This window comes from Malaclemys terrapin, chromosome 4 (assembly GCF_027887155.1).
Source record: "Malaclemys terrapin pileata isolate rMalTer1 chromosome 4, rMalTer1.hap1, whole genome shotgun sequence".
In the NCBI taxonomy this organism is placed as follows: domain Eukaryota; kingdom Metazoa; phylum Chordata; order Testudines; family Emydidae; genus Malaclemys; species Malaclemys terrapin.
The window spans coordinates 126364840-126391327 of NC_071508.1; the positions used below are offsets into that span (position 1 = coordinate 126364840).

General features: G+C 44.8%; 1 protein-coding gene across 1 annotated transcript in view; it reads left to right on the forward strand.

The window, feature by feature from the left end:
- The first annotated feature begins 468 nt into the window (after positions 1 to 468).
- C4H14orf132 (chromosome 4 C14orf132 homolog) overlaps positions 469 to 26488 on the forward strand; it is a 62657-nt gene continuing 36637 nt past the window's right edge. Inside the window, exon 1 of the mRNA XM_054026465.1 lies at positions 469 to 802. Within this exon, the coding sequence (XP_053882440.1) occupies positions 776 to 802 (27 nt within the window). The 5' untranslated portion in view covers positions 469 to 775. The remainder of the gene's footprint in view (positions 803 to 26488) is intronic.

Below are 26488 nucleotides of genomic sequence, written 5' to 3' on the forward strand. Positions count from 1 at the left end.
CAAGCAAAGTTAAGGTCTTGGTCTCCCCCAAGCCAGAGGCCTTGCCCTTCCTTTCAGGCCTAAAAGTGTTAGGCTTTGCATGCACTAGTAGTCTTCTCTGGGAGTGGTCTTTTTGGGGGGGGGGGGGAAATCCCCTCAGAGGCCAGTACATCCCCTGGCCCCAGGTTTGAAGGCTTGCCTGTGCCTGACACAGTGAGCCTGGTTCCCGCTGCCCTGGCAGGAGTAAGTGGGGTGAAGCCAGTGGCAATGCGCTGGTGGCGCAGCGGGGCCAGGGAAGGCGCAATGCCTGGCCAAGGGCGGCAGTGGATTGGAGCGGGGAAGGCCCGAAGAGCAGGCGCCGCACGCAGCTAATCGCTCTGACAGGCTCAGCCAGGCTTGCGCGGCCCCGCTGCGGCTGGCAGCAGAGCGGGCTTGTCCCCCGGGCAGGCGAGGGAGAGCCCGGGCAGGGCTGCGGGGCTTTGCCCGAGCAGCAGGTGGGGCGCGGGAGGGGTGGGGGGATCACATGACAGCATGGGCTGGCTCGGCGGCTGCTGCGCTGGGAGCTGCCGCTGCCTGAGCCGCTGCCCGCGCAGACCATGAGAGGAGGCTGCGGGGAGCCGGGCTGCTGCCGGGGCGCCGCGATCGCACTGAGCTGGAACTGCTAACGCGCCCGCGGCTGCTGCTGGGGGAGGACCAGCTCCCTCCTCCTCCTCCTCCGCAGCGCCACAGGGACCTGCCGACCCCGGGCAGCAGCAGCAGCCTCTCCAGCAGCAGCACCACGAGCAGCAGCAGCACCATGGACCTTTCCTTCATGGCTGCACAGGTAAGTGGCCAGTCCCGCCAGAGGCACCAGATTTCAGTGCCTGGTTAGCCCCCGCCTCTCCCTTCCCCACAGGATCTGAGTCCCCTTCCTCCCCAGAAACTCCACCCTCTCCCGCCCCCAGGAGCTGCCCGGCCTTAGCCTCCAGTCCGGAGGGCTTGGCAGGTGCGCGGGGTGACACGGGAAGATGCTGCTTTCTCCCCGCTGCTCCTGCCTGAGGCTCCGGGGTGGCCCGTGCCCGGCAGGGGCTGATGTATTGCCATAGCTAGCCAGAGGCTGCGAGAGGGAGCGGGGCACGTGGATCAGAGCGGATGCATTGTGATAACCGATCTTCCCCCACTCCCTGCCCAGCAGGGAGGGTCCTTTTCCTAGTGACTCTGAAGCTCTGTTTAGAACAGAGCGAAAGGCGAGCACGGACCCAAACAGCTGGCAATAGAGGGAGTGTTTTGTGTACAGTCAATCCTGCTCGTTTTCTTTAAAGGGCACTTAATGATCATTTAAATTGTACATTGTCATTATTTGGCAAAGGGGAGAAGGGATTCTCCTTGTGCTCACTGGGGAAAGAAAACCAGCAAGATTTCAATGCCAGCCACCACCCTTTCACATAAATAAAAAATTGTATTGACTTGATTACAGAAACTGTTAATCACAATTAGTTTCATAACAATCATTAAAAAATACCCAGTACAGTCGCTTTATTTTCTCAAAGACCTTCCAGGAAATCAGTAGGCACCATATTAATTAGAGTTCCTATGCACAAATCAGCATACAGCACAACAGCTGTTTACATTGAACAGAGCTGCACTTCTGAAAATGGAGCTGCTGTTCTCTATAAATAGTTTCACAGTTGCCTCTCTACTGCTAGGTTTATATTCTTACAGGGGCACAACAGCAGCAACATTAGAAGCAAAATCTTATTTTTTAGTTGCCTATTGGTACTCAGCTGGCTGCCAGACCATTCGTTTATATTACGTTACGCTTCAAGTTTATGCTGGGTGATTTCATGTTAAATTGGATTATGTTGTATTCAGGGAGGAGGAAACATGAAATATTTCCAGTGCTAATGTCTGCTGGGTGCCTCCAAGGCTGAAATATGGTTGTATAAAATCAATGGTCATCTTCTTATGTAGCCCTGCTTTATATTATATTTATTTTGTTTTCAAATTGGAGTGAGAACAGTATTTTTCCCACCAGAGCCAGAGATTATTTTATCCCCTGAAATATTAAGGGAGTACAGTGGACAATTTGTTTTTCTCTCTTTAAGTGTGCGTTTGTGCATGTCTGTGTGTTTATATATATTATTTTCTGGTCCTGAAAACTGTTTCTGCATATGTCATGTGTATGTGCAAACGTATGACAAGCTGCCAACTAAGTTCTGTGGGGTAGTCCTATAAATATATAATGAAATAAACATTTGCTATGGGGAGAGCGACTCAGTGGTTCCAGATATCAAGGCCAGGAAAAGTCTGTGACCTGTGTGATACAGACATATTTTTTTTTGTATTGTTTTGTTTTGAAGAGAGAAGCTGTAGCTAAGATATGCTATGAAAACACAGGTTTTTATGCCAATAGGGCATCTTCAATAGACTACTTTTAGGAGACTTTAAGGTCATTTTTAGCATTTTTAGGGTTTTGTTGGTTTGTTTGTTTTGGTTTTTACAGAGAGGTGGGTATGATCTGCAAAATTTGGAACTTTGCCAAAGGATTCAGCCCATCTCTCTTTAGAAATATACTAAGGGCCAATTTCTTGTCTCAGTTTACATCAGTGTAATGGCCTGGACACTGCCTACAAGTGCATTTTATGAGTGTAACTGAGAGCAAAATTTGGTCCCAAGTGTGCTGTATTTCATTAATGAGATGGTAGTGTTCTCTTCTATGCAGTCCTCTCCTCTCCACAGCCTACATTTTCTTGGTGTGGGTATTGGGCTATGTCCTCCTGAAGGAGGGCTGACCCCATTGCCCAAAAGTGAAGTAGTCTTTTGTGTTTAGTGGAAATGTCCATAATAAGAATATTCTCTAAACAATGTCATACTGGGGGGGAGGGGGGAGGCAGACGGGTGGTGGTGGGAATCAGTGGTTCATCTAATCTGCTCTCGTTCCTTCAACAGAGTTCCATGCTGGATTATTCAAAGAAAATTGCCATGCATGCCAAGTGTCCCTTTAAGAGAGAATATACTTCTTTAGTTATAGGGTTTTCTATGGTTCCCATTACCATAGTCTCTGGGTGAGTGGACTTAGACAGGGACAAATGATTGTCCCAGTGGATTGTAGGAGGAAAAGGTTAAACAACCTGGAGCGGTATTATCTTTTCAACATGCCCCTCCCCCCCCCCGTGGTCCCGGGAATTGCCATGGCCAAAGGAGTCCCTGGGAGTGCAGCTCCAAAGCCATGCTGCCAGAGGCCAGAGCCAGTGTAGCGGCAGAGGGCCCCTATGGGCCTTCTGTGCTATTCCCAGGAGCCAAATGAATTCCAAGGGATCTGCCCATTGGGGGAAAAGGGGGAACTCCATGAGGAGATCCTTGTGCAGATTTCCCTCCATAAAACTCTGTTGCATAGGAGGTGATGATCTGGGGTCTTATGTGCATACTATGTAAATTCATGTTAAGAGTTGCTATGTTTAGTAGAGATGTCCAACTAGCCTTCACTAGACTTTTACCACAGCACCACTTACTCTGTCTTCTTTCTGAACGAAACAATCCTTTCCTCAAGTGGAATTTCGTACAGACAGACACACATCTCAAATTTTTGTTGCCCTTCTTTTTCTGGCCTCCTTTTCCTGCTGTTTTTGTAATTCAAAGTCAAGACGTATGGTCTGTTTGACATAACGGCATTATCCTAAGGGTTCCAATGCTTAGTGTTGTCATCATGTCGCCTACTGTATTTACGCAACTCTTCATCTTTCAAACTACCCCTTGGCTTTCAATCTGCTCGATGTGGCTGGAGCCATCTGTGTCCATAGCGTCTGTGGTGACATGGTGCACTGAGTTGGCCCTGCTTGACAAGGAAAGTGAGGAGTTGGTGGTTAAAGGAGAGGATGTGTGAGGACAGCAGATGAGATGGGGGCAGGAGGAGATCCAGTAGGATTGTGTTTGCCATTTTACTGCATAAATGCCCGATGCATAAATATTATACCTGATTTTTATGACAAGGTAGGCAGTGCTTATGAGCGAAGAGCATAGTTGGCAAGGGTTAAATCTTAATTGAATTTCCTTGCTCTTGTGAGTTCATCAGGCTATTAATATTTCTGTGAGAGAGGCTTTGTATATTGATCTTTAAGTAGTGCATTCACACAATACATCAGGGATGAGCAACTTTAAGGTAGCAGAGGACCACTAAAACCCTTTGTTTTTAGGCTGCATATTGCATAACTCAGAAATGTTTGCTACATATAGCATGTTGACCATACAAATAACTATGTACTAAGAGTGTAAAAACGGAAGTATTTTTAAATATAAAAGCCCCTTATAGCTCAACCTTTAATTAACTACAAAAAAGTTTAAACAAATCTTTCATGAATCTTTTTTTTCAGTGTGCAGAAGAGCAGGGGATTAGAGGTTGTCCATTAATTATGTAACACATTAAGGGTGGATCCTTAATTTTCATGTTTGTTTCAGTGTTACAAGAGTCAAAGGAAGGTCTCGAAAAATGACTAGAAAAGATGTTATGTCATTTATGGACAGCCCCTTAGTAAAAGAAAATAACAAAAAATAACTATGAAAGATGTTTTTGTCTTTGTTGCTCTTAGTCTGCCTCCACTCTGCTTCCCTATTAGGGTGACCAGATAACAAGTGTGAAAAATCGGGACAGAGGGTGGGAGGTAAAAGGCACCTATGTAAGAGAAAGCCCCAAATATCTGGACTGTCCCTATAAAATTGGGACATCTGGTCACCCTATTCCCCATGGACTCGGGCTCCACCCTGGGAGCAGGAGCCCATGCGCTGGATCAAAAAAGACATTCAAATTTGACCCAGCCCCACCCCTTCATCATGCCAGCAGGGAAGAGAATCTGATATTACCCAACTCTGGTTATTGCCTCCCCATTGAACCCACCCATGACTGAGGGAGGTGTGTGTGGGGGGGGAGGCAAACTGGGGCTGGCCATAGTCAGATTGTCTGTGGCAGATGAGATCCAATGGGAAGGCAGTAACCAAAGTCGGGAGGCATGGGACAGAGCCCCTCCCCTGTGTAAGTGATGGAGAGGTGATTGGGCCAACGAGTGCCATTGTGACCTGGCACATGGGCACCTATGCCTAGTCCTGGGCTGTGCTCTGTTCCCCATCAACACCGGCTCCAGCTTCATCTCATGCCACTCAGCTCTGGGTATTTCCTCCCTACTGGCAGAGGTGTGCCCTGCCCTAGCCCTTTGTTAAGGGAGCCTGGCCAGAATCTGATTAGCTCTCAGTTCCCAAGCAATTAGACAATGGGGGACAGTAAGTGGAGCAGGGTGGTGTGGGGTGGCACTGGAGTCTGCGTTGATTGGTAAATGGAGCCAAACAGAGGCACCAGCAGTTTTATTAAAAGATTGCACCTCTCAGCAACCTGACTCAATCTTAAATTCTGAGGCTGCAACCCTGCTATGGGTGGGACAAATACAATGATCTGGTGTACTGGATACGGCCAGTTGCCCACCTGTACCATATATCATGAGCCAAAGCCTGAATGGGTGAAGCCCTGTGAAACACCATGAAACAATATTATATATCTCAGAGCTTCTTTGAGCTACACACTTTGGTGGCTGGTATAAAATGGGTTAGCTCAAGTGACCTCAGTGGTACTAGGCTGACTTACACTGACATAAGATCTGGCCTCATTTAATTTACACAAAGTCTCTTTCTCTTCATGTCTCAGTGAAGATGTAATGCTGGTAGTGAAGTTCCCTCTTAGACTCCAGTGTATCTACTAAAAATGAGCTGTTGGTCAAAATTCGCAAACTTGTACATCTTTAAAATTAGGCACTTACATTCCCATTTAGGCATCTGTATAAAAGTCGCCTGGTTTTCAGAAGTGCTGAGCACCCAGAACTATTGAAATCAATAGGAGCTTTGAATGCTCAGCACCTCTGAAAATCTGACTACTTTTGTTTAGGTTCCTAAATATGGAGTTAGTTGCTTAACTTTGGATACCCATAGTTAGAAAATCTTGGTTCGAGTGCATTTATTCCTATGTTCTGAAGTACTATACTTGATCACAACAACTAAGTCACAGTTGTCAAAAAAACACAATTTGCGAGGCTGTGTCCGTGCTTTCTTACTGTGTGTGTTCACTTATGGCCCAATCTCGCAGACCTGAACAATCATTACTCTTGCAAACGCTCCCATTGATTTCAGTGGGGTGACTCATGCTAATAAGGTTTTGCATTTTAATACAGACTTTGAAGAGTATAGTTATGTACTACCGAAAAACAGTACACGAGATATGTTGGAATGTAAGTTTTGAGCTATATTGTAGTATATATATTTTACTTTTGTGTGCTGTGTGTTCACCTGGGAGCACATTTGTACTGTAAATAATCTTAGAAATAAAATTGGCTTCTCTTTATTTAACATAGCGATTCAGTCTTTCAAAATAAAGGCCCAATTCTGTGAGGTGCTGAACACCCTCAGTGCCCAATGGGAGCTGAGGGCATGCAGGACTTTGCAGGACTGAGCCCTGAATTCTGACTGCATATCAGAAGGCTGTGCTGGTTAAAAAACTGACCTAGTTTAGGGGGGGGGGGAGTGAAAGCAGCTATACAAATAAAAAACGAATAGAAGAAAGAGGAAATTGATAATAATGACTATAAATCATAAGTTAGAAACTGTAGAAAATCGATAAGGGAAGCAAAAGAACACAAGGAGACCTCTATGGCCAGCAGAGTTAAGAACAATAAGGAGTTTTAAAAATATATTAGGAACAAAAAGAATCATGACAGTGGTATTGGTCCATTACTAAATGGAAATGGTAAAATTATCAATAATAATGTAGAAAAGGCAGAAGTATTCAATAGATATTTCTGTTCTGTATTTGGGGGAAAACAGATGATATAGTCTCACTATATAGTGTTGATAACACTCTTTTCATTCCACTAGTATCTCTGGAGGATATTAAACAGAAGCTACTGAAGTTAAACATTTTTACATCAGTAGGTCCAGATAGCTCGCATCCAAACATTTTTAAAAGAGCTGGTTGAGGAGCTCACAGGACAGTTTAATGTTGATTTTTCAAAAAGTTCTGGAGCACTGGGCAAATTCAAAAAGACTGAAAGAAGGTGACTGTTGTGCCAATTTGGGGTAAATGAGATGACATGGGTAGGCTTGTCAGCCTGACATTGATCCCGGGTAAGATATTGGAGCGGCTGTTCTGGAACTTGATTAATACAAAATTAAAGAAGGATAATGTTGTTAATGGAAATCAACATGGGTTTATAGAAAACAGATCCTGTCACACTAAGTGGATATTTTTTTTAAATGATATTACAAATTTGGGTGATAAAGGTAATAGTGTTAGATTTCTGTAAGTCATTTGACTTGGTACTGCATGACATTTTGATTTAAAAAACTAGAACTATATAAAATGAACATGGTACACATGAAACAGATTAAAAACTGGCTGATAAATCTCAACATGTAGTTGTAAATGGGGAACTGTCATCAAGCAGGTGTGTTTCCAGTGGGATCCTCCAGAAATCAGTTATTGGCCCTAGGTTATTAGAAATTTTATCAATGACCCGGAAGAAAACGTAACTCATCACTGATAAAGTTTGCAGATGAGAGAAATTGCGGGAGAGGTAAACAATGACGAGGACAAGTCACTGATTCAGAGCAATCTGGATTGCTTGGTAAACAACATGTGTTTCAATACAGCTAAATGTACATATATACAGCGAGGAACCAAGAATGTAGGCCATACTTACATGATGAGGGACACTATCCTGGACACTATCCTCTGACAAAGATTGGGAGGGGGGTTCATGGTGGATAATCAGCTGAACATGAGCTCCCGGTGTGATGCTGTGACCCAAACAGCGAATGTAATTCTGGGATGTGTAAACAGGGGACTCTTGAGTAGGGAGTAGAGAGGTTATTTTACTTCTGTATTTGGCACTAGTGCAACCACTGCTGGAAGATTGTGGCCAGTTCTGGTGCCTTCAGTTCAAAAAGGATGTTGATAAATTGTAAAGGGTTCAGACAAGAGCCATGAGAATGATTAAAAGATTAGAAAACGTTCCTTAAAATAATAGACTCAAGGAGCTCAATCTATTTTGCTTAACAAAGAGAAGGTTAAGGGGTGATTTGATTACAGTCTAAGTACCTATATGGAGAACAAATATTTAATAATGGGTGCTTCAGACTAACAGATAAAGATGTAATGCAATCCAATGGCTGGAAGCTAAAGCTAGACAAATTCGGACTGCAAAAAAGGTGTAAATTTTTGATTGTGAGGGAATTAACCCCAACAGTTGTGATTCTCCATCACTGACGATTTTAAAATCAAAGTTAGATATTTTTCTAAAAGGTATTTTCTTGGAATTATTTTAGGGAAGTTCCATCGCCTGTGTCATACAGAAGATCTGACTAGATCACAATGGTCCCTTCTGGCCTTGGGATCTATTAATTATTTTGTCAGTGAACACAACTCAGTACCAGGCAAAGATGTGTTTTCTGTTTCTGTTTCTGTTTTTGTTTTGTTTTTTGTTTTTAAAAACTCTGTAATTAGACAACAACTTAAAGTGATTAAAAAAATGTGGTGAAAAAGAATGGTTATATGGTCTTCAGTGTAATACATATCATTGCTATGGTACATGCCAATTGTATAACTAGTTCCAGTGAGTTATGTTTTAGGATTTACATTTGCAATATTCCCTACCCCCACAATGATTAAAAGAATAGAAAAGATAGGAGTAATTTTTGCTCCATAGTGAAAATGAAAATTGAGGAATCCTGCTTTCCTTTCTTTGTATTTTTATTGCCCTACGTGCTATGTAAACTACTACTATTTTCTGAACCCCATCAATGTCCTTTGCATTGTACCAACAAAAAGAGTACCTGGTAAGGAAAAAACTAAGCCATTTAAGACTCTAGAGAATGTGGTCAAGGTTCTAAATGAGTTCATTGACACAAGTGTAAATTACAAAATTAAATGATCTTTGTGTTCTGCCTGGTTCAAAAGATATTTTTGTACAACTTCTGAGAATCCAAGATCAAGTTAAGGTTAACTCTTAGGGCTGCAATTTGAGTTTGCTCAGATTAAGTACAAATTCTTGACATTGCTAGAGTGACTTTTCTAACCTTGAATTTATGCTAGGGCTAGGTACATCTTATACCTTGTCCTCCATAGACATTAAAGTTCAGCTCAGCAGTGCACTGTGGAGGTTAAAGAAACACATTTAAAATAATATATAGCAGATTCTATTTTAATTGTTCCCCTATTCTGTGTAGGATGTGAGTCATTCCATTGACTTTAATAGGCATGGATCAGGTCCTTTTCACAGGAATGTGTTCTTTATCCCCAGTGCAACTTAGAGAAACTCCAGGGCTCTAAATTGTGCCAGCTTGTTAATATACTCCATGGACTGTTACACTAGCACAGAACAGCCAGATCATAGTGTGATCTTGCCATGATCCCACCTCCCCAGTCAACCCTACCACATCCTCTACCAGAGGGTCCAGGAAGTGATGCCAGTGTAGAGCTATTATAAAGACTGTATGCTATTTGGAGAACCTCCGACAATGAGGTTATTCTGTAGGGGCCTTTTAAAACCTTTATGGCCCCTTTACACTACTAGAGCAGCATAAAGGGGTCCCAGCATAAGGCAGAATCTTGACTACTGATTCTAGATGAGTGTGTTCAAACCTGGATTCAATATCAGCTTAAAGAGTTAGATCTTGCAGACTTGCTTGGTACCTTGAGTAGGTGTGTCTGATATTCAGGAATGCACTGATCACACTTGGGAACTTGTTCTTTGTCTGGCACAAGTTCAGGAAAATGTTCTGATCTTCAAAACAGTATATCATGTGGAAGAAAACAAATTAGAAAAGGAGATTTAAAGATGCATGAGTATCACATGTCAGCTTTTTAGACTTAAAAGCCAAATCCTCTTTGATCCTTAGAATCCAACATTAATAATCCTACCTAAGTGGATGCAGACCTTCCCTTATATGAAAACTTAATCGTTTCAATACAAACTTGCATAAACACAATATAATAAAGCACCATAAATTCCTCTACCAGCTTTTCTGTTTTCCAAAAGTTAAAGTAATTTTCAAAATTCAGGTCCAGATCCAGGTTTCAAATCCTCAAAGTTCAGGGCATCTTTTAAAATCAGGGGTTTTGATATGGCCCACTTGTGAAATTTAGATACAGATCAAATTCCACCCCATTCCCCTTTACCACAGAAGTCAGTCGTGTTCAGATCTAGGACATTTGTTGGAGCCCATTACTATACAAAAGGCTACCTGCTGCTAGGGGCTCTGGTGTGAGCAGTCTTTGGTTTGGCCTGTTTGTGATTTGATCCCATATGCGATTTATTTCTCTCACCAACAGAAGTTGGTCCAAAGAGAGCAATTACCTTACCCATCTTGTCTCATTGGAAATTACTAAAACTTTTAGGGAAGGAAAGGTGGGTGGGTAGGATTGTGTGTGTGTGTGTATGTGTACTTATTGTGGACACCAGGGTTTCACATTCATTAGTTTGTGTTTGTGTGGGGTTTTGCACATGTGCATGGATACACAGTTTAGTGAGAACAGTGCCCCTCTTTGCTGTCAGTTTTATGTGGCAATCAGCTAATAACTGAATTTTATGAAGCATTACAATTATGATTTTATTTCTGAGTCTGTTATGAATCACCGCATCCCCAGTCACTACATTCTGAATTTTTGACAATTAGTGTCTGAGTCTTTTTTAAAATTTCCTGCTAGTGCAAAAATGAAGTGGATAAAAATTTCCCAGTTTTGTTATGGCAGGAGCTCTGTCGGGGTCCCATTGTAAAGAGGAAATTGCAAGAGATGGAAGTGTGGAGAGGAACCAAGATTGAAGAAGCACCACATGCTGGTTGAATATACTGCTCATGCTTATGTGCGTATTTTGCCCTGCCCTTAGATCCCAGTACTGCAGTGTTCTGGGCACTCTTTAATGGGCTGAGCACTGTCAACTCCTTTGAAATCAATGGGAAGTGAATTCTTGGAGTACTCCCTTCATTCTTATATTATTGGGTTCTAAGTGTACATAAACAGAGTTGCAACCTGTATTCTTTAGAAAATTTGGCCCTGAGTTTTATACAAATCCCCTTTTCATGGACATAGACTGAATCTCACAGTGCAGGAATAAAGTGCAAACAGAAAAGCGTGCTAAATTAGACAGACACTTTATGAAGAATGAATAAACTGACAAACTTTACTGGCAAGTAACATTCTTTGTGGGCTAGAAAGTTATCATTAGTTGTTTTAATTATAATAATCATTACCGTTGTTACAAGGATTTTTTATGGACTGTGTGGCAGGGCCTGCTCGCTCCTGTCCCTGCTCAATTCCACAAACAGCTCAGAGACCTTTATGCTAGTAAAACATTTGGTGCAGTTTATTTACAATGCTGGTTCCCATTACCCTTGTATACTATACAGCCTTATACCTAGGGAGCCCCCCGGCTTAATTAGCCTTTTAGTTCTCCTCAGTCCATCAATTAGGCCCAGCTCTTCTTAATGAGGTGTGCTCTGGAGAAAGTACAGCACTTAGAACTGCAGTGACCAGAGTGCTGACTTAGCTGCTGTTGCTCAGTTCTCTGTTGCAGGCTGATACACTTTCTTGAGAATTTTGTATGGCTGCTATAGATATTGGACAAGATTCTGTGGCCTGTGATTGTTCTCTTTGCACCACTTCTCCACCACAGCATCCCTCCTAAGGCCATTCTGCCAGTGGGAGACACTGCCTGGCAGAATCTTTCAGTTGTGCTGGAGATGCAGTTGAGAATTAGGGAGCCAGTTCCGGCTCTTGATGCACCTGCTCCAATTCCTGTGCCAGGCAACACTCAGTATAGAAGAGTTTAGCCCAATGACACCATTTTTTTTTTTTTTTTTAAAGCAAACTATTTCCCCGCCCCATTCAGAAAACCCCCAAACCAACCAAAACTTGGTAGGAGACTTAGAGCTACAAAATGAGAATCCATTCTACTGCTTGTTTGCTTTAAGTTCCAGAGATCCCAGGTTCGATCCTGCCCACTGACGGCACTAGGCATAAGCAGGCTAAGCAATTGCTTAGGGCAATGGTTCTCAACTAGGGGTAACGTACCACTAGGGGTACGCAGAGGTCTTCCAACGGTACATCAACTCATCTAGATAGTTATCTAATTTTAGGCTACATAAAAAGCACTAGCAAAGTCAATAGACTTTGACTCGTTTATACTGATCTATATACTACACACTGAAACGTAAGTACAGTACTTATATTCCAGTTGATTTATTTTATAATTATATGGTAAAAATTAGAAATACTGAAAAATTGCTTAATAATGTGCTGTGCCACTTTTGTGTGTTTATGTCTGATTTTTGTAAGCAAGTAGTTTTTAAGTGAGGTGAAAGTTGCGGGTACGCAAGACAGATCAGACTGCTGAAAGGGGTACAGTAGTCTGGAATGGTTGGGAGCCACTGGCTTAGGGCCTCAGGCAGCTCAAGGGGCCCCCTATTAATTATTATGCATTTTGGGGGGGATCAAAAATATTCCTACTTAGGACCCTGAATGGGCTAGTGCCGGCACTGCTATGATTTCACATAGTCCCTTGACTAGGTGAGTGTTAGACTATAAAAAGAACCTGCTAAATCAGAGGTCCCCAAACTTTGGGGCATGCCCCCTAGGGGGGCACAGAGGAACGTTCACGGAGGGCGTGGCTGGGCACGGGGAGGAAACACCACACAGCTCTGTTCCTGGCCCCGGCCCTGGCTGCCGGCTCCGTGCCTCGAGCTCCGCTCCCGGCCCACGCCCAGGGCCCCGGCTGCCAGCCCCACACCCAGGGCTCTGCTCCCGGCCCCACTTCTAGGGTCCCGGCTGCCAGCCCCAGCTGTCAGCCCCATGCTTGAGGCCCTGGCTGCTGGCCCCGCAGCCGGTGCCCCAGCTGCTGGCCTCTGGCCAAGGCTCTGTCCCTAGCTATGGGCCCAACCTCGGTCCCTTACCCTGGTCTGTGTCCCCCTGTTCCAGAGCTGCGGCCCCACTCCCGGCTCTGGCTCCTGGGGCGGGGGGGGGAGGGGAGAAGGACAGACAGGGTAAGGGGTGGGCGCGAGATAAAATATTTGGGGACCACTGCCCTAAATGGCTTACACGGACCACCCTGTAAAATGGGTGCCTTAAAATAGAAATGGTAAATCAGTCTTGCTCTTAATAAAGTGCTTTCAACAGACGAGTGCTGTCATCTCACTGGAGGTCCACCCAGGGCAGCAGTAAATCAGCAACATTTGTGCCATCCACTAAGGGCCTGATTCTCCTCTCATACTCAGGGCTGAATCAGGACTAATTCCATCGACATCAATGGAGTAACACCTGTGTGAAACCGGTATAAGTGAAAGGAGAATCTGGCCTGCATGTTGTTCATGCCAGAAGCACAAATAGCTTGCATATCTGGGATGTCTGTAATTCCCATTGTAGGGCCAGGGGCCAGATGCACTCAAGGGTGCATTTTGAAGAGTTAAGTGATGCGCAAACCTTGCACTGCCCTCACCTGTGGAAGAGTAAATTTAACCTACAAATGGTTAATGCCCCTTCCCTCCAACCCCAGCACATGGCCTGAAGATGTCTGGTGCTGAATGTTTGGTGAATGTCCTCTCCACAGCTCTGGGAGAAAACCAGGAGCAGAGGAAAACATTCCCCGTTGTGATACCTCTCTGCGTGCAAATGCTCTGACATGAGTTTCTGGGTGGATGATAGCCATAATTTGGTTTATTACTTGCAGCTACTGTACGCCCACACACACACACAGGCTCACACCCACGCGCAGCTCCTTTTATGTACGACTCCCAGCAAGGCAAGTTTGAAACCACAATTATTCCTGCTCCTCGACTGAACCTTTCGTCGCTCCCATTCAGTGTTGAATTCTGCACTTGTATTAGCTGTCAGGCCCTGAACCTGCCAAGAACCAGCTAACTAGAAAAAATTAGTATTCCAGTCACTTCAAGTGAGCTGGAAGCCTGTTAGGAACAGACGTTGGGAGGCAGAGGCAGACCAAGTGCCAGTTCTTTTGTTATATGACAAGCTGAGTCCTCTGTGCTGAATGATCAAATAGTACATTTTTGACCCCAAAACTGGCTTTTTAGCTGCTACTGCTGCTGTTCTGCTTATTTCTGAGAAGTGGTTATAATGTTATAAAAAGGGGAAACATCTCCGAAATGATGTTTAGCTTTTTAAACAATAATACGTACAACATTATTTATCCTCTGCCAAACCCACCAGTCGAGCATCAGTAAGGCACACGCTCCCCTGCTGGGTATCAGGGTTTGGGCTGCAGGAACCTGGAGCTGGCAGGAGCTGGTCGCACGGTAGAAGCAGCATGTTCAGTCCCGCGGGAGGAGGAAGAACCTAAGAGCCACCCCCCTCTGGAGGGCGCTGCAGCATGCGCATGCTTGGAGCAGAGAGGAGTAACGGGAGAATGAGGCAGATCAAAAAGAGTCTCCCCAAATAAAAGAGTTTCCAAGACAGAGCATCTGATGCTGAAGACTCAGAGGGGCTGGTTCTCTGCAGCCGATCTATGGCTCCAACTGAGCGAGATACTTAAGCATGTGCCTAACTTTGAGCTTGTGAGCAACCCCATGGACTTCTCTTGTGATTAAAGTGAGGCACATGCTTAAGTGCCTTGCTGATTTGGGGTCACTGGCTCACAACTCTGGGGCTACATGTGATTGCTGTGATACAACGGACTCTGCTTCAAGTGGATGTAGGATATCTGGACAATCGGACCAGAGGGAGAAAGGTCATTTTCCAGAGCCAGGCTTCCATTATCACACTGTTAACATTTACTAGGCCTGTCCCATAACCTTCCTTTCTACGCCTGTGTCTTCAGACTGTATGAAAATTTTCTTTGAGGAAGGAGTCCCACAGATCTGCCTGGCACTTCTTGGACTTTCCACTCATTTCCTAACTCAGCTTTTGTGCTCTAGTGCAGGGATTCTCAACCTTTTTCTTTCTGAACCTCCCCTCCCCGCCAACATGCTATAAAACAGAGGTAGGCAAACTATGGCCAGCGGGACCATCCTGCCCAGCCCCTGAGCTCCCGGCAAGGGAGGCTAGCCCCCGGCCCCCCCTGCTGTCTCCCCTCCCCCGCAGCCTCACCTCGCTGCACCGCCAGCGCGTGGCTGGCTCCAGCATGGTAAGGGGGCGGGGAGCGGGTGGTCCTGGGGTGCAGTCAGGGGACAGGGAGCAGGGGGCAGTTGGATAGGGTGGAGGTTCTGGGGGGGGGGGCAGTCAGGGGATGAGGAACGGGGGGGTTGGATAGGCGTAGGAGTCCCGGGGGGGCATGTCAGGGGTGGGGGTGTGGATAGGGGTCGGGGCAGTCAGGGAGCAGGGGAGGTTGGATAGGGGCAGGGAGTCCCAGGAGGGGGCGGTCAAGGGAGAAGGAGCAGGAGGGGTTTGGATGGGTCAGGGCTTCTGAGGGGGGCAGTCAGGCGGTGGGAAGTGGGAGGGGGCCAGGCTGTTTGGGGAGGCACAGCCTTCCCTACCCGGCCCTCCATACAGTTTTGAAACCCCGATCTGGCCCTCGGGCCAAAAAGTTTGCCCACCCCTGCTATAAAAGCTCCACAGCTCACCTGTGCCACAATAACTGGTTTTCTGCATATAAAGGCCAGGGCTGGTGTTACGGGATAGCAAGCAGAACAATTGCCTGGGGTCCTATGTCACAGGGGTCCCTGCGAAGCTACATTGCTCAGGCTTCAGCTTTGGCCAGGGTGCCGGGGCTCAGGGCCCTGGGCTTCAGCCCTATGTGGTGGGGCTTTGGCTTTCTGCTCTGGGCCCCAGCAAATCTAATGCTTGGCGGCGCCCATGAAACCTGCTCCCGGACCCCTAGGGGTCCCCGGACCCCTGGTTGAGAACCATTGCTCTAGTGCAGGGGTAGGCAACCTATGGCACGAGTGCCGAAGGCGACACGCGAGCTGATTTTCAGTGGCACTCACAGTGCCCGGGTCCTGGCCACTGGTCCAGGGAGCTCTGCATTTTAATTTAATTTTTAATGAAGCTTCTTAAACATTTTAAAAACCTTATTTATTTTACATACAACAACAGTTTAGTTACATATTATAGACTTATAGAAAGAGACCTTCTATAAACATTAAAATGTATTACTGGCACGCGAAACCTTAAATGAGAGTGAATAAATTAAGACTCGGCACACCACTTCTAAAAGGTTGCCGATCCCTGCTATAGTGCACTCAACAAACTAAAGCCCCGATCTTCAAGTCTTACATTCATAGCCATGTTTGGGTCTTTGTAAGATTTGGGCCAAAAGATGAAATTCGTTCTTGTGGAGAAGGCCACCATAAAACAGGGATTAAGTGGGTGTGCTGGCCCGCTGCTTAAAGGGACCCCAAACTTGCAAATGTCTGCATTATTGCCACTACTACAATTGTCTGTAGCCAGTTCTCTCACGTTTTAGCACAGCCCTTTTGGAAGGACTAACAAGAGCCATTGCTTTGTGGCAGAGCTGCAAAGTTCAGGTTGGCCAAGGCGACCAGTAGCACAGATTAGGAGGGCATCTTTATTGGCCTATGGGACTCAGAGCCAACAGACATGAATTCTTGTCCTGATAGTGACACTGGTTCAGCGTGTGAACTTGAGCAAATAACTTCATCTCCCCATGCCTCAATTTCCCCATCTGTAAAATAGGGTAATAAACACTACCTTGCAAAGCACTTTGAATTAAGTGTGCTATATGTTATTATTTAGGTGGAGGATTTTTATAATATTTGTACATAGTTTGTGAAAAGTGCTGGATTAGCAGCCCAGCAGACTGAACTCCTGTCTTCACTGAATACGCAGAATACAGGCAGCAGCAGCATAAGCTTTCCCATGCTGCTCTGTACCAGTTTGCCTTTGATTTTTATAGGAGAAAAGGTACTTCTGTCTTTGTTCATTCTTCTCTTGGCTTCTCTGCCGAGTCTCCCAACCAGAGTGCCAGTTAGTGTCAATTGTGATATAGAATCTAATGCACCTGGCGTGAAAACAACCACACTCATTTCATAGAGGTCATCAAAATATCAGAGGGTAAAATCTTGTGGTCATTCTTAATCTGGGCTGATTGATCCAGCAACCCAGATCTGAACGGCTCTGAATCCCATTTTCAGTACATGGCGACACCTAATCACTTGGAGAAAAATGTTTAAAATGTAAAAATAAAACAATTGAGGGGAAGGGAGTGAGTTCAGACACCTCCTTTTTTTTTCCTCAAAAAGAAGAACAGGAGTACTTGTGGCACCTTAGAGACTAACAAATTTATTAGAGCATAAGCTTTCGTGGACTACAGCCCACTTCTTCGGATGCATCTATTTAAAATGCATTTATTTAAAAATAAATTTGTTAGTCTCTAAGGTGCCACAAGTACTCCTGTTCTTCTTTTTGCGGATACAGACTAACACGGCTGCTACTCTGAAACCTTTTTTTTTCCTGTTCACCTGTCCTCAAATTTCCTCCCTTGCTTACCAACATTGTGGGTGGACTTTATTAACATAAAAATGCTTGTTATTTGTCATGTCCTAACTTTAATGAGCATCATTTGGTATTACTGGCAACCCCTTCTGTGCTAGTCTTTGCCAAATGTGCTACCTTTTCACAATTCTAGGCCTCGCACCACTTGACCAGGCATGCTGTGAAAATGCACAGATGGCTACGTCAGTGAAATCCTGAACTGATTCATTGTCCAAGTGTGACAGTTGGTTTATTCGCCTGGTGTGTTCTTTGGCACTCAACATGTAGAAGGGATAGAAAGAGCAGAAAATCAGTTTTTTTTCTCCCAGATGCCTTGCCTTCCTGTGTAGCTTTGCAAATCATTATCTATGTAATGTCATAGAGAATGAATAGAACCAGGCCTCCTTTGAAAACTTTCTTTTACAACTGTGCTTTACGCTTTCCACGTGGCCCTCATCTTTACCCAGACATCCCTGATTTAGCATGCAGAGAGGATTTAGAATAGAATACACTTTGTTTTGATAGTATCTTCCTTACTCAGCATGAAGGGGTATGATGTATTCTTAACAAAATTTGAAATGCAAGTATTTTTCAAATGTTGTTAATACATAATTAATCCCATTTCCATAATATTTGCCTGGTGATATCTGTTCCCTGGAATATGCAACAGCCATAAAAAGAGAATTTAGTGATCTGTCAGCAAAAGGTAATATGCTAAAGAAGCTGCCATTGAGGGCCCCAATTCAACAAACCATTTCTGTTCAGCAAAGCAAAGGGTGTCGGGGTGAGGAGAACATGGGAAATGGAAGAAAGGCAGTGGCCAAATTCTGCCATTTGATAGCTGGACCTTTCTGATATCAAGAAAAATAGCTTCAGCTGTGTGTGTGTGTGTGAGAGAGAGAGATCTGTTCCTCTCATAATACATCAGTGCATGCTCTCTGGAATGCTAAGAACTGGATGTGCCTTTTATGATAACATGGCACTGATTACTGTCTGCTTATTGGGTATACAATATAGAATGGTTTGATTTGATTTTGAGTATGTTTGCCATAGTCTGGATGCCAGCTCATTATTTCCAGCAGTGTTGGATTAGGAAACTGCATCTAGGTTATAAAATTTTAATTCAGTGCTAGAGGAGAGGCTATGGATTTATCGAGGTCTCCTGTGAAATTAAATCAGTCCTGTCATGCTGTTTAACCCGTGTTATTTAAGAAATTTAATAAAACAAAAACAATTGAAAATTATATAAATAAAGTATTGTTAATATATTAAGAAACTGTATCAGTGAATAAACAGCAGTCCTGCTTTGTCAGGCCAGACAAGGTGATTTAATTAAATGTTTCTTCCCTCTCTAATTTCCATTTTAACAGCGATACTGTTCTGTATATTGCTCTTGCACAAGAAACGTCATATGAAGGAACCACACTTAAAGCCTAAGTAACTATATTTACTAAACATATATAACATGCGAGGCCTAGCTACAGAGATACACTGCTGCTCTCTCATAGGTCTGGTGGCTTCTAAAACAGAAGATGGTTGGGACCACTGGAGGGCTCACACCCTATTTAAAAGGATATTACCCAATTCCTAAACGCTACAGATGCTTGCCATTTTTAGGCCCTGATTTAACTTCAATTATGTGCTTAAGTCCTGTTGATTTCAAGCCACTTTCCAGAGGAAGGTAAGTATCATTTACAGACAGGGCACCTGAGGCATAGAACAGTGGCATGACTCACTTAAGATGTCAAGGAGTAAATTAGTAGCATAATCAGGCCTGGGGGGAGGAATAGCTCAGTGGTTTGAGCATTGGCCTGCTAAACCCAGGGTTGTAAATTCAATCCTTGAGGAGGCCATTTAGGGATCTGGGGCAAAAATCTGTCTGGGGATTGGTCCTGCTTTGAGCAGCGGGTTAGACTAGATAACCTCCAGAGGTTCCTTCCAATCTATGACTCCCAGTTTGGTGGTCTGTCCAGTGGAACATACTGCCTCCTCCAGGTCAAGTTGAGACTAGTCCTTCATGGGGGCAGGAAGGTTTCTCCTACTTCCTGTGTCATGCACAGCGAGCCAGCTGTGGTGATGTGCACATGTGTCCTATTCCACTGTTCACCCCTCTCCCCCTGCCTGGGTTACATGAGGAACTTATACTACTGCATATCCCCATCCAGTATAACCAGTATTTCAAAGCCAACATTCTGATTCTCTTTGAACTTGATGAAGTCTAATCTCCTTCCCCATCTTAAGCAAGTCTTGCCCTTCCACACTGCATACACCGCAATCGAACTCCTACACAATCAGTTATTAGGGCCCCCTTTCATTCGAAGTGACTTCAATAAGTATCATCGCTGTGCTGTGAAAGCAAAAATAATCTTTTCCGGCCCAATCTTGCAAGCTCTCTGAGGGCAAATCTTTCAGTAAAGCCAGGGCAGGCTGGCAGGATCAGGCTCTACATTTACACATCCCAGGCAAAACTCAGTGATTGTTGATTTACTCAGAGGCAACAAATGCAGGGTTGTGGGAGGAGAACCCACTTTCAGCTTACGTAGGGCTATTTATTGAGGGTTATCCCATATTCAGCTCAGTTATGGTAGCTGCAAGTTCCTTACCTTCTCTCAAAGAAGGAACAAGATGGTGACAAAAGAGATAATACTCCAACTGACTGTCATATTTAGACCTTGTTGTTCCATGTCTGCCAGCGTGCACCTGTTTTTGGCACAGAAAGTTCTAAAACACAGGAGTAAATGGATTCAATATTCACTCAGTAGTATGAAAATATTTTCTAATTATTTTTAAAGTAGACCATTAAAAAACTAAATCACAAGTAATAATGTAATATCCCTGCTAGTTGCTCAGACAATATTGACAACATGCCGTATAAGTTGGTAATTGAATTTCTTCTACTTCCTGTACTAAATTAGTAGGCAGTCTAAGAATTTAATGCCAGATCCTTAGCTGTTTTAAGTTGGCAAAGCTCCATTGATTAAATTTATACCAGTTGAGGATCTGGCCCTTAAAGTAAAGATTTTATTCTCGGATTCAGTGGGTGTGTTATCTCAGGCTTACCAAATCTACTAAAATGAAAAAATATTCAGCACATGGCCAAACAATCTTCACTGTAAAAAGGCTGAGAGGATTCATAGTTGTGTGACTATCAAATCAAATTAAAGATTTCTTTTGTTTGTTTTTTGAAAACAGTGGTGGGGGGAAAACATTTGAAACAATTAACGCTTTCTCCCTTATAACCTAAAAACAAACACTTAGCCTCACACCTTCCAACTCATCCTCCCCAAAAACATGGGCACAAGACCAATTTTATAACAGCTCATTTAGTCACTAGATATTTATTAAAGTCAAACCAAATTGTTGATAGTACATTCTTTTCTAAACAATGCAGTAAGTCCCGATTCAGCAAAGCTGACCTGCTTAAAGTTAAACATGTGTTTATGTACTTTGTTGAATCGATGCCTGGTATAGGGGACTCAGTTAAACAAAATATAAGAATATAGCAGAGTTGGTAAAACTTCACCTCCTCAGGAAACAACCAAAGGATCTGATCCTAGGAGGTGGTGAGCACCTGCAACTCCCATTAAAGTCAATGGGACTTGAGTATACCCAGCACCTCAAGATCAAGACCATTTTCTACAATATCTGTTTTCAACACATTGATAAACTTCATTTAGAATAAGACCTTTCTGAGCTCACTTGAACAAGCTCCTTGCCATAGGATCATCAGCCTAGGAGATGTGTGTTTCATGAAAATCCCACCCAGTTTGCAGGACTTCACTCACGCCACCTCCAATAGAATAGACAGATTCATGAAATGAACAGATGCCCACTAATTACTCCTGCCAAAGATCAGGTTAAAAGGGCCGCCTAGTCCACCCCTCTACATTAGATTGAATTAATTATCCCTGACCTATTCCTGATAGATGGGCATCTGATTATCTCCAGTGAAGGTGATTGTCCATTCTTCCTTGTCTGCTGGCTCAGTACTACAGTATACTGGCTAGTGCCTTAAAGTATTATCATAAATCATTAAAACTAAGCTACAGTTGTTAAAATAAATGAAGAGAATACATGGGATGCAATATATTTGCATTTATAATTGTTTGTTTGTGTACTCAGTAAGCCACAATAGCTCACCTAGTTATTAATGTGAATTAAGAGATACGTGACGCAACTAACTATTCCTTTCCCATCCACAACTCAAGCTAGTGTTAAATTAATTCAGCCCATGTCTTTTAGGGTTGTTAAATGCATTCCCCATTAAAGATGTTAAAAGCATAATCCTATGTAGGATTCTGTTTGCCTGTTCCTGAGCCTTCCCTTTAATAACATTTTGAATTCTACCTCTACTCTTGCAAATAGGGCACTTCCCAGAAGGCATCGGGAGTGACTAAGTGGAGCAATCCTTCAACTGACAAAATCAAGGTTCTTGAATATTTTTCAATTTAAATTTCTCTTGCAGTTTTCTAAATGACAGTAAACCAGACTCGTCTACACGGCCCATATCACTGTAACCAACCCTCCTAGCAATACAGTTCCCCATCCTTTCTTAAATTTGGTATTGCCTGGGAGCATTTACTTAATAACCTGTCTTAAGTTATTCCCTTAGGTCCAAATTTTACTCTGTTACAATGCACAAATATAGTGTAACACCATAAAACCCATTAGAATGACTCCAGATTTACACCATGGTAACCTTTTGTTAATTTTCCAAACTCTCCAGACAGCCAGGTTGATGGGCACAGAGATGGGCCAAAGCGTTAGTAATGGCATATGCATATTTCTATATCACAGACCTGTCTACCGATCTCAATGCGATGCAGTGTGTGTGTTCTTACTATCAGAAAACCTCAGAAGTGATAGGATGTCACCTCATATTGTTACCATTTAGGGGCTAGGCTGTACCAGTCTTAATGCCATTGTGCAGGGGAATAAGTCTCCCCCAAACCTTCCACCACCCCTATAGGCCACCATGTTAGGGCTATGGGGATCAAACACTGAAGCTGTTTACCTGATGCTACGCTAAAGGTACATGTACACTGCATGCTCCATACAGCAACGTGTAGAGTATAGACACAACACCCCTCCCCGCCCAGCATGGGTATGAATAGCAGTGTAGACAGTGAGGCGGCTGCTTAGGTGCAAAAAGACATGCCAGACCCTTAGGGTAGGGTTACCGTATTTCAACAATCAAAAAAGAGGACACGGGGTGCCGCCCTAGCCCCGCCCCTCCCACTTCCCGCCCCCCTCAGAATCTCTCTACCCCCTACCTGTCCCCTGACTGCCCTCTCCTGAGACCCCCCAACCCTAACTGCTCCCAGGACCCCACCCCCTATCTAAGTCTCCCTGCTCCCTGTCCCCTGCCTACCCCAACCGCTCTCTACACCCCCTTCTCCTGACAGCCCCCCAGAACCCCCAACCAATCTAACCCCCCCCCGCTCCCTGTCCCTTGCCTGCCCCAACCGCTCTCTACACCCCCTTCTCCCAACAGCCCCCCCGAACCCTTGACCAATCTAACCCCGTTCCCTGTCCCTTGCCTGTCCCAACCGCTCTCTACACCCCCTTCTCCTGACAGCCCCCCCAGAACCCCCAACCAATCTAACCCCCCCCGTTCCCTGTCCCTTGCCTGCCCCAACCGCTCTCTACACCCCCTTCTCCTGACAGCCCCCCCCCAGAACTCCCGACCAATCTAACCCCCCCCGTTCCCTGTCCCCTGCCTGCCCCAACCGCTCTCTACACCCCCTTCTCCCAACAGCCCCCCTGAACCCCCGACCAATCTAACCCCCCGCTCCCTGTCCCTTGCCTGCCCCAACCGCTCTCTACACCCCCTTCTCCTGACAGCCCCCCCAGAACTCCCGACCAATCTAACCCCCCCCCGTTCCCTGTCCCCTGCCTGCCCCCTCCACCAGGCCGAGGGAGAGCTGCGAGCTCCACGTGCAGCCAAACACTGTGATGCTGCTCTGCCGGGGAGGAGGGAGCGGGGGAGGGGGAGGGACTCTGGCTGCTAGAGGACCAAGTGGCTGCAAGCAGCTTTCAATCAGGCCCAGCCGTCCAATCAGCCGCACCGCACTCTGCATGAGGGGAAGGGGGAAATCCCGGACATTTCTACTTTATTAGAAATCCCCCCGGGACGGCCATTTAAAGCTGAAAAAGCCGGACATGTCCGGGGAAACCCAGATGGATGGTAACCCTACCTTAGGGTATGTACTCAAGTACATACTCTGTGTGGCTTTCTACTCACCAAAGAAGTGCCCCTCTATCTACACTGCTGTTTTTAGCAGTGTAGTGTCCTTCAGCTGTCTCCCAGCTGCCAGAGTCTTTCCCCTCACAGGGACCTGCAGGAGAGGTGTAGGACTCCAGCAGCAGGGAAAGGGTCTGGCAGATCCCCACTACCAGGCCTTTCCCTGCTTCCTCCCCCTGCCAGAGCCTTTCACTGACAAAGCTACAGGCTACAGTGTGGATTTAGCCTGCTTTTCACTGTGGCATGTAGCTACACATACCCTACAGATTGCCACAAGAGGTCTGCAGTGTAGACATAGGCTTAAGGTATGTACCCGATACTGTTCTCTACACACCCAAGCAGTGCCTCCCCCACCGGCACAGCTATTTTAGCAGTGTAGTGTCCCACTGCCAGAGCCCTTCCCCACCACAGGGACCTGCCAGAGCCTTTTCCTGCTCTAGGGATTGACTCCGGCAGTGAGGAAAGGTCCGTCAGATCCCTGCAGCGGGGACAGGCTCTGACGGGGGAGGCTCCAGCAGCTCCTGATCTGCCAGAATTTTTCTCGCTGCCTCCCCTCTGCAAAAGCCTTTCACTGCCATCTCTAGCTACACACCGCAGTGCGGATGCAGCCTGTTTTTTGCTGCAGCATATAGCTACACATGGCCTACATGCTGCCATCACTGGTGTGCAGTGCAGACTTACCTTAAGGAGTAAGCAGGCAGTCAGGGATGGATAGTTGGTGGAGCTTTAGCACTGTCTCCCACCACCTCCACATAGCAGCAAACAAAGCTGCACCCTTTCAAAGGGTGAAATAAGTGCCCCCTCTTCCCAAGAGCAATAGGGGAGCACCACAGGAATTCTGCCTCACTGATGCACAGTGCCCCTTAGGCTGCCCCTGGATTTTCCCAGCTCCATGCCACCCCTAACTGCAGGCTAAGTGCTATAAACACAAACTAGCCTTAGGCTTTTAGTGGGAGCAGCCACAGGCACTACCTGCACAGAGCTAGTTACCCATTCCAAAGAAAAAAGAGTCCAGTGAGACATGTTATAATTGTCACATGCATAAAACATACAGCAGGGTTTGTAAAATATGCAGGGGTCATGAGCAGGTATTCTGAACATGCACGTTGCTGCTAATCACAGCTCCGGTCACACACACTTTGCCTTCAGCGCTCAATTATTTTATTTTTTTTGACATTACTGTTTTCCATCTGAATGTAGTATCCTCTCACAGCTCTGCACCTGAATAATCAGTAACTGCAATGAATCATTTGTACACAGAAATTTAAAAAATAGAAGCTTAATAAAGCAAGTAATCAGCACTCAGCAACTAGCATAGCTAGTTATGAATGCTGGATGTTATATGATGAATTGGAAAATTGAAATTATTAAACAAAGGAACTATTGATCATCCTTTTTATTTTTTCCTCATGGATGTAATAGATCCAAATGTCAGACTGCAACACACCAAACTTTGAATTCTGAACATTTCATGCAAACATCTGTTTGCAATGACACATGACACCTTATTGGGACAGCCACCTGTGTGTGCCTTTTTGCAGGCATGAAAAGAAAGGCCACAGCGCTACATATTTTCCCTTAAAAATTCTCTCCTCATTAATTGATGGATCATTTTAGAAACTGCTTATTAGAACTTGTTGGGAATTTTCCATCTGAATGATTTTTCAATGGAGAAAACAATTTTGACAATAGTGAAATTTTCTGTGGAATTTTTTTTTATTTTTGTCAATTTTCTGTTGGGAAAACTAAATGAAATACATCAGTTTGGGTCGGTTTGATCTGAATCAAAATATTTCAGTTTGTGGAACTGATCTGAAATGCTTCTTTTCCAGTCAGTTCAACACTAAACTGCATCTCCCTATAATGCTGCATTTGCCTTATGGGTGTTGTTAATGCAGATGTCTGATGCCCCCATTTTCTCCTATGGGCCAGACCCCCTTAATTGAAATTAGGAAAAGCTCAATACAGTTGTACATTGAAAGAGAAAGAATGGGGAAGGGGAGTGTTAAAAAGGCTGCGAGTGTGCTAACTATGCTCCTTTTCTGAGCCAGAGCCCGACCGCTGTGCCCCGATTGGGCAGGTGGGCAGGCTCCGCGTCCGCTCCTCCCAGCTTGGCTCTGCAGGCAGCAGGTGAGTCCCGGGAGAGCTGGGGTGGGCTGGAGAACAAGTGACGGAGGGAGGAGGGGAGGGGAGTTATTGGGGGAGGCTCGGGGGTGAGGGGGCATCTGGGGAAGAAGCCAGGCAGGGGATAGGGCAAGGGTGTTCAGTTTTCAGCAATGAGAACGTTGGCAACCCTAGATGGAAATTCTGACTTTCACACAGCAATACTGCTTATGTAGTCTCAAGATTAGGGATCTGTTTCTCTTGCATTTGCTATTACTGTTTTGAACTTTGGCCTCATATTTTTTATTGTCAATAATCTTTCAATTTCTTTTTGTTCCTCTTTCCACTTAATAGAGACTGACTCCTTGCGTCCCAAATTTCTTTTGAATCTATTTGTCCAGACAATGCTGTGTCTGTAAGACCACAGTAGTGAGCATTTTGGAGCTCACATGCCAAAATATTAAAAGTTTAATAGGCAGATATCTATTATTTTTTTCCAAAGTGAGACTTTGCAAACTGAGACTATATAGCAAATTTCTCTGAAAATGACATTTGAAAAGGATACATGCAATGCTCGTATCAGTCAGTTTGAAACTGAGGAGGATTAAAGTGTAATCCATAGATATGTAGTGCTCGAGAGGTCATCTAGTCCAGCTCTCCATGCTGATATACCTAGACCATCCGTGACAGGTGTTTATCTAACCTGTCCTTAA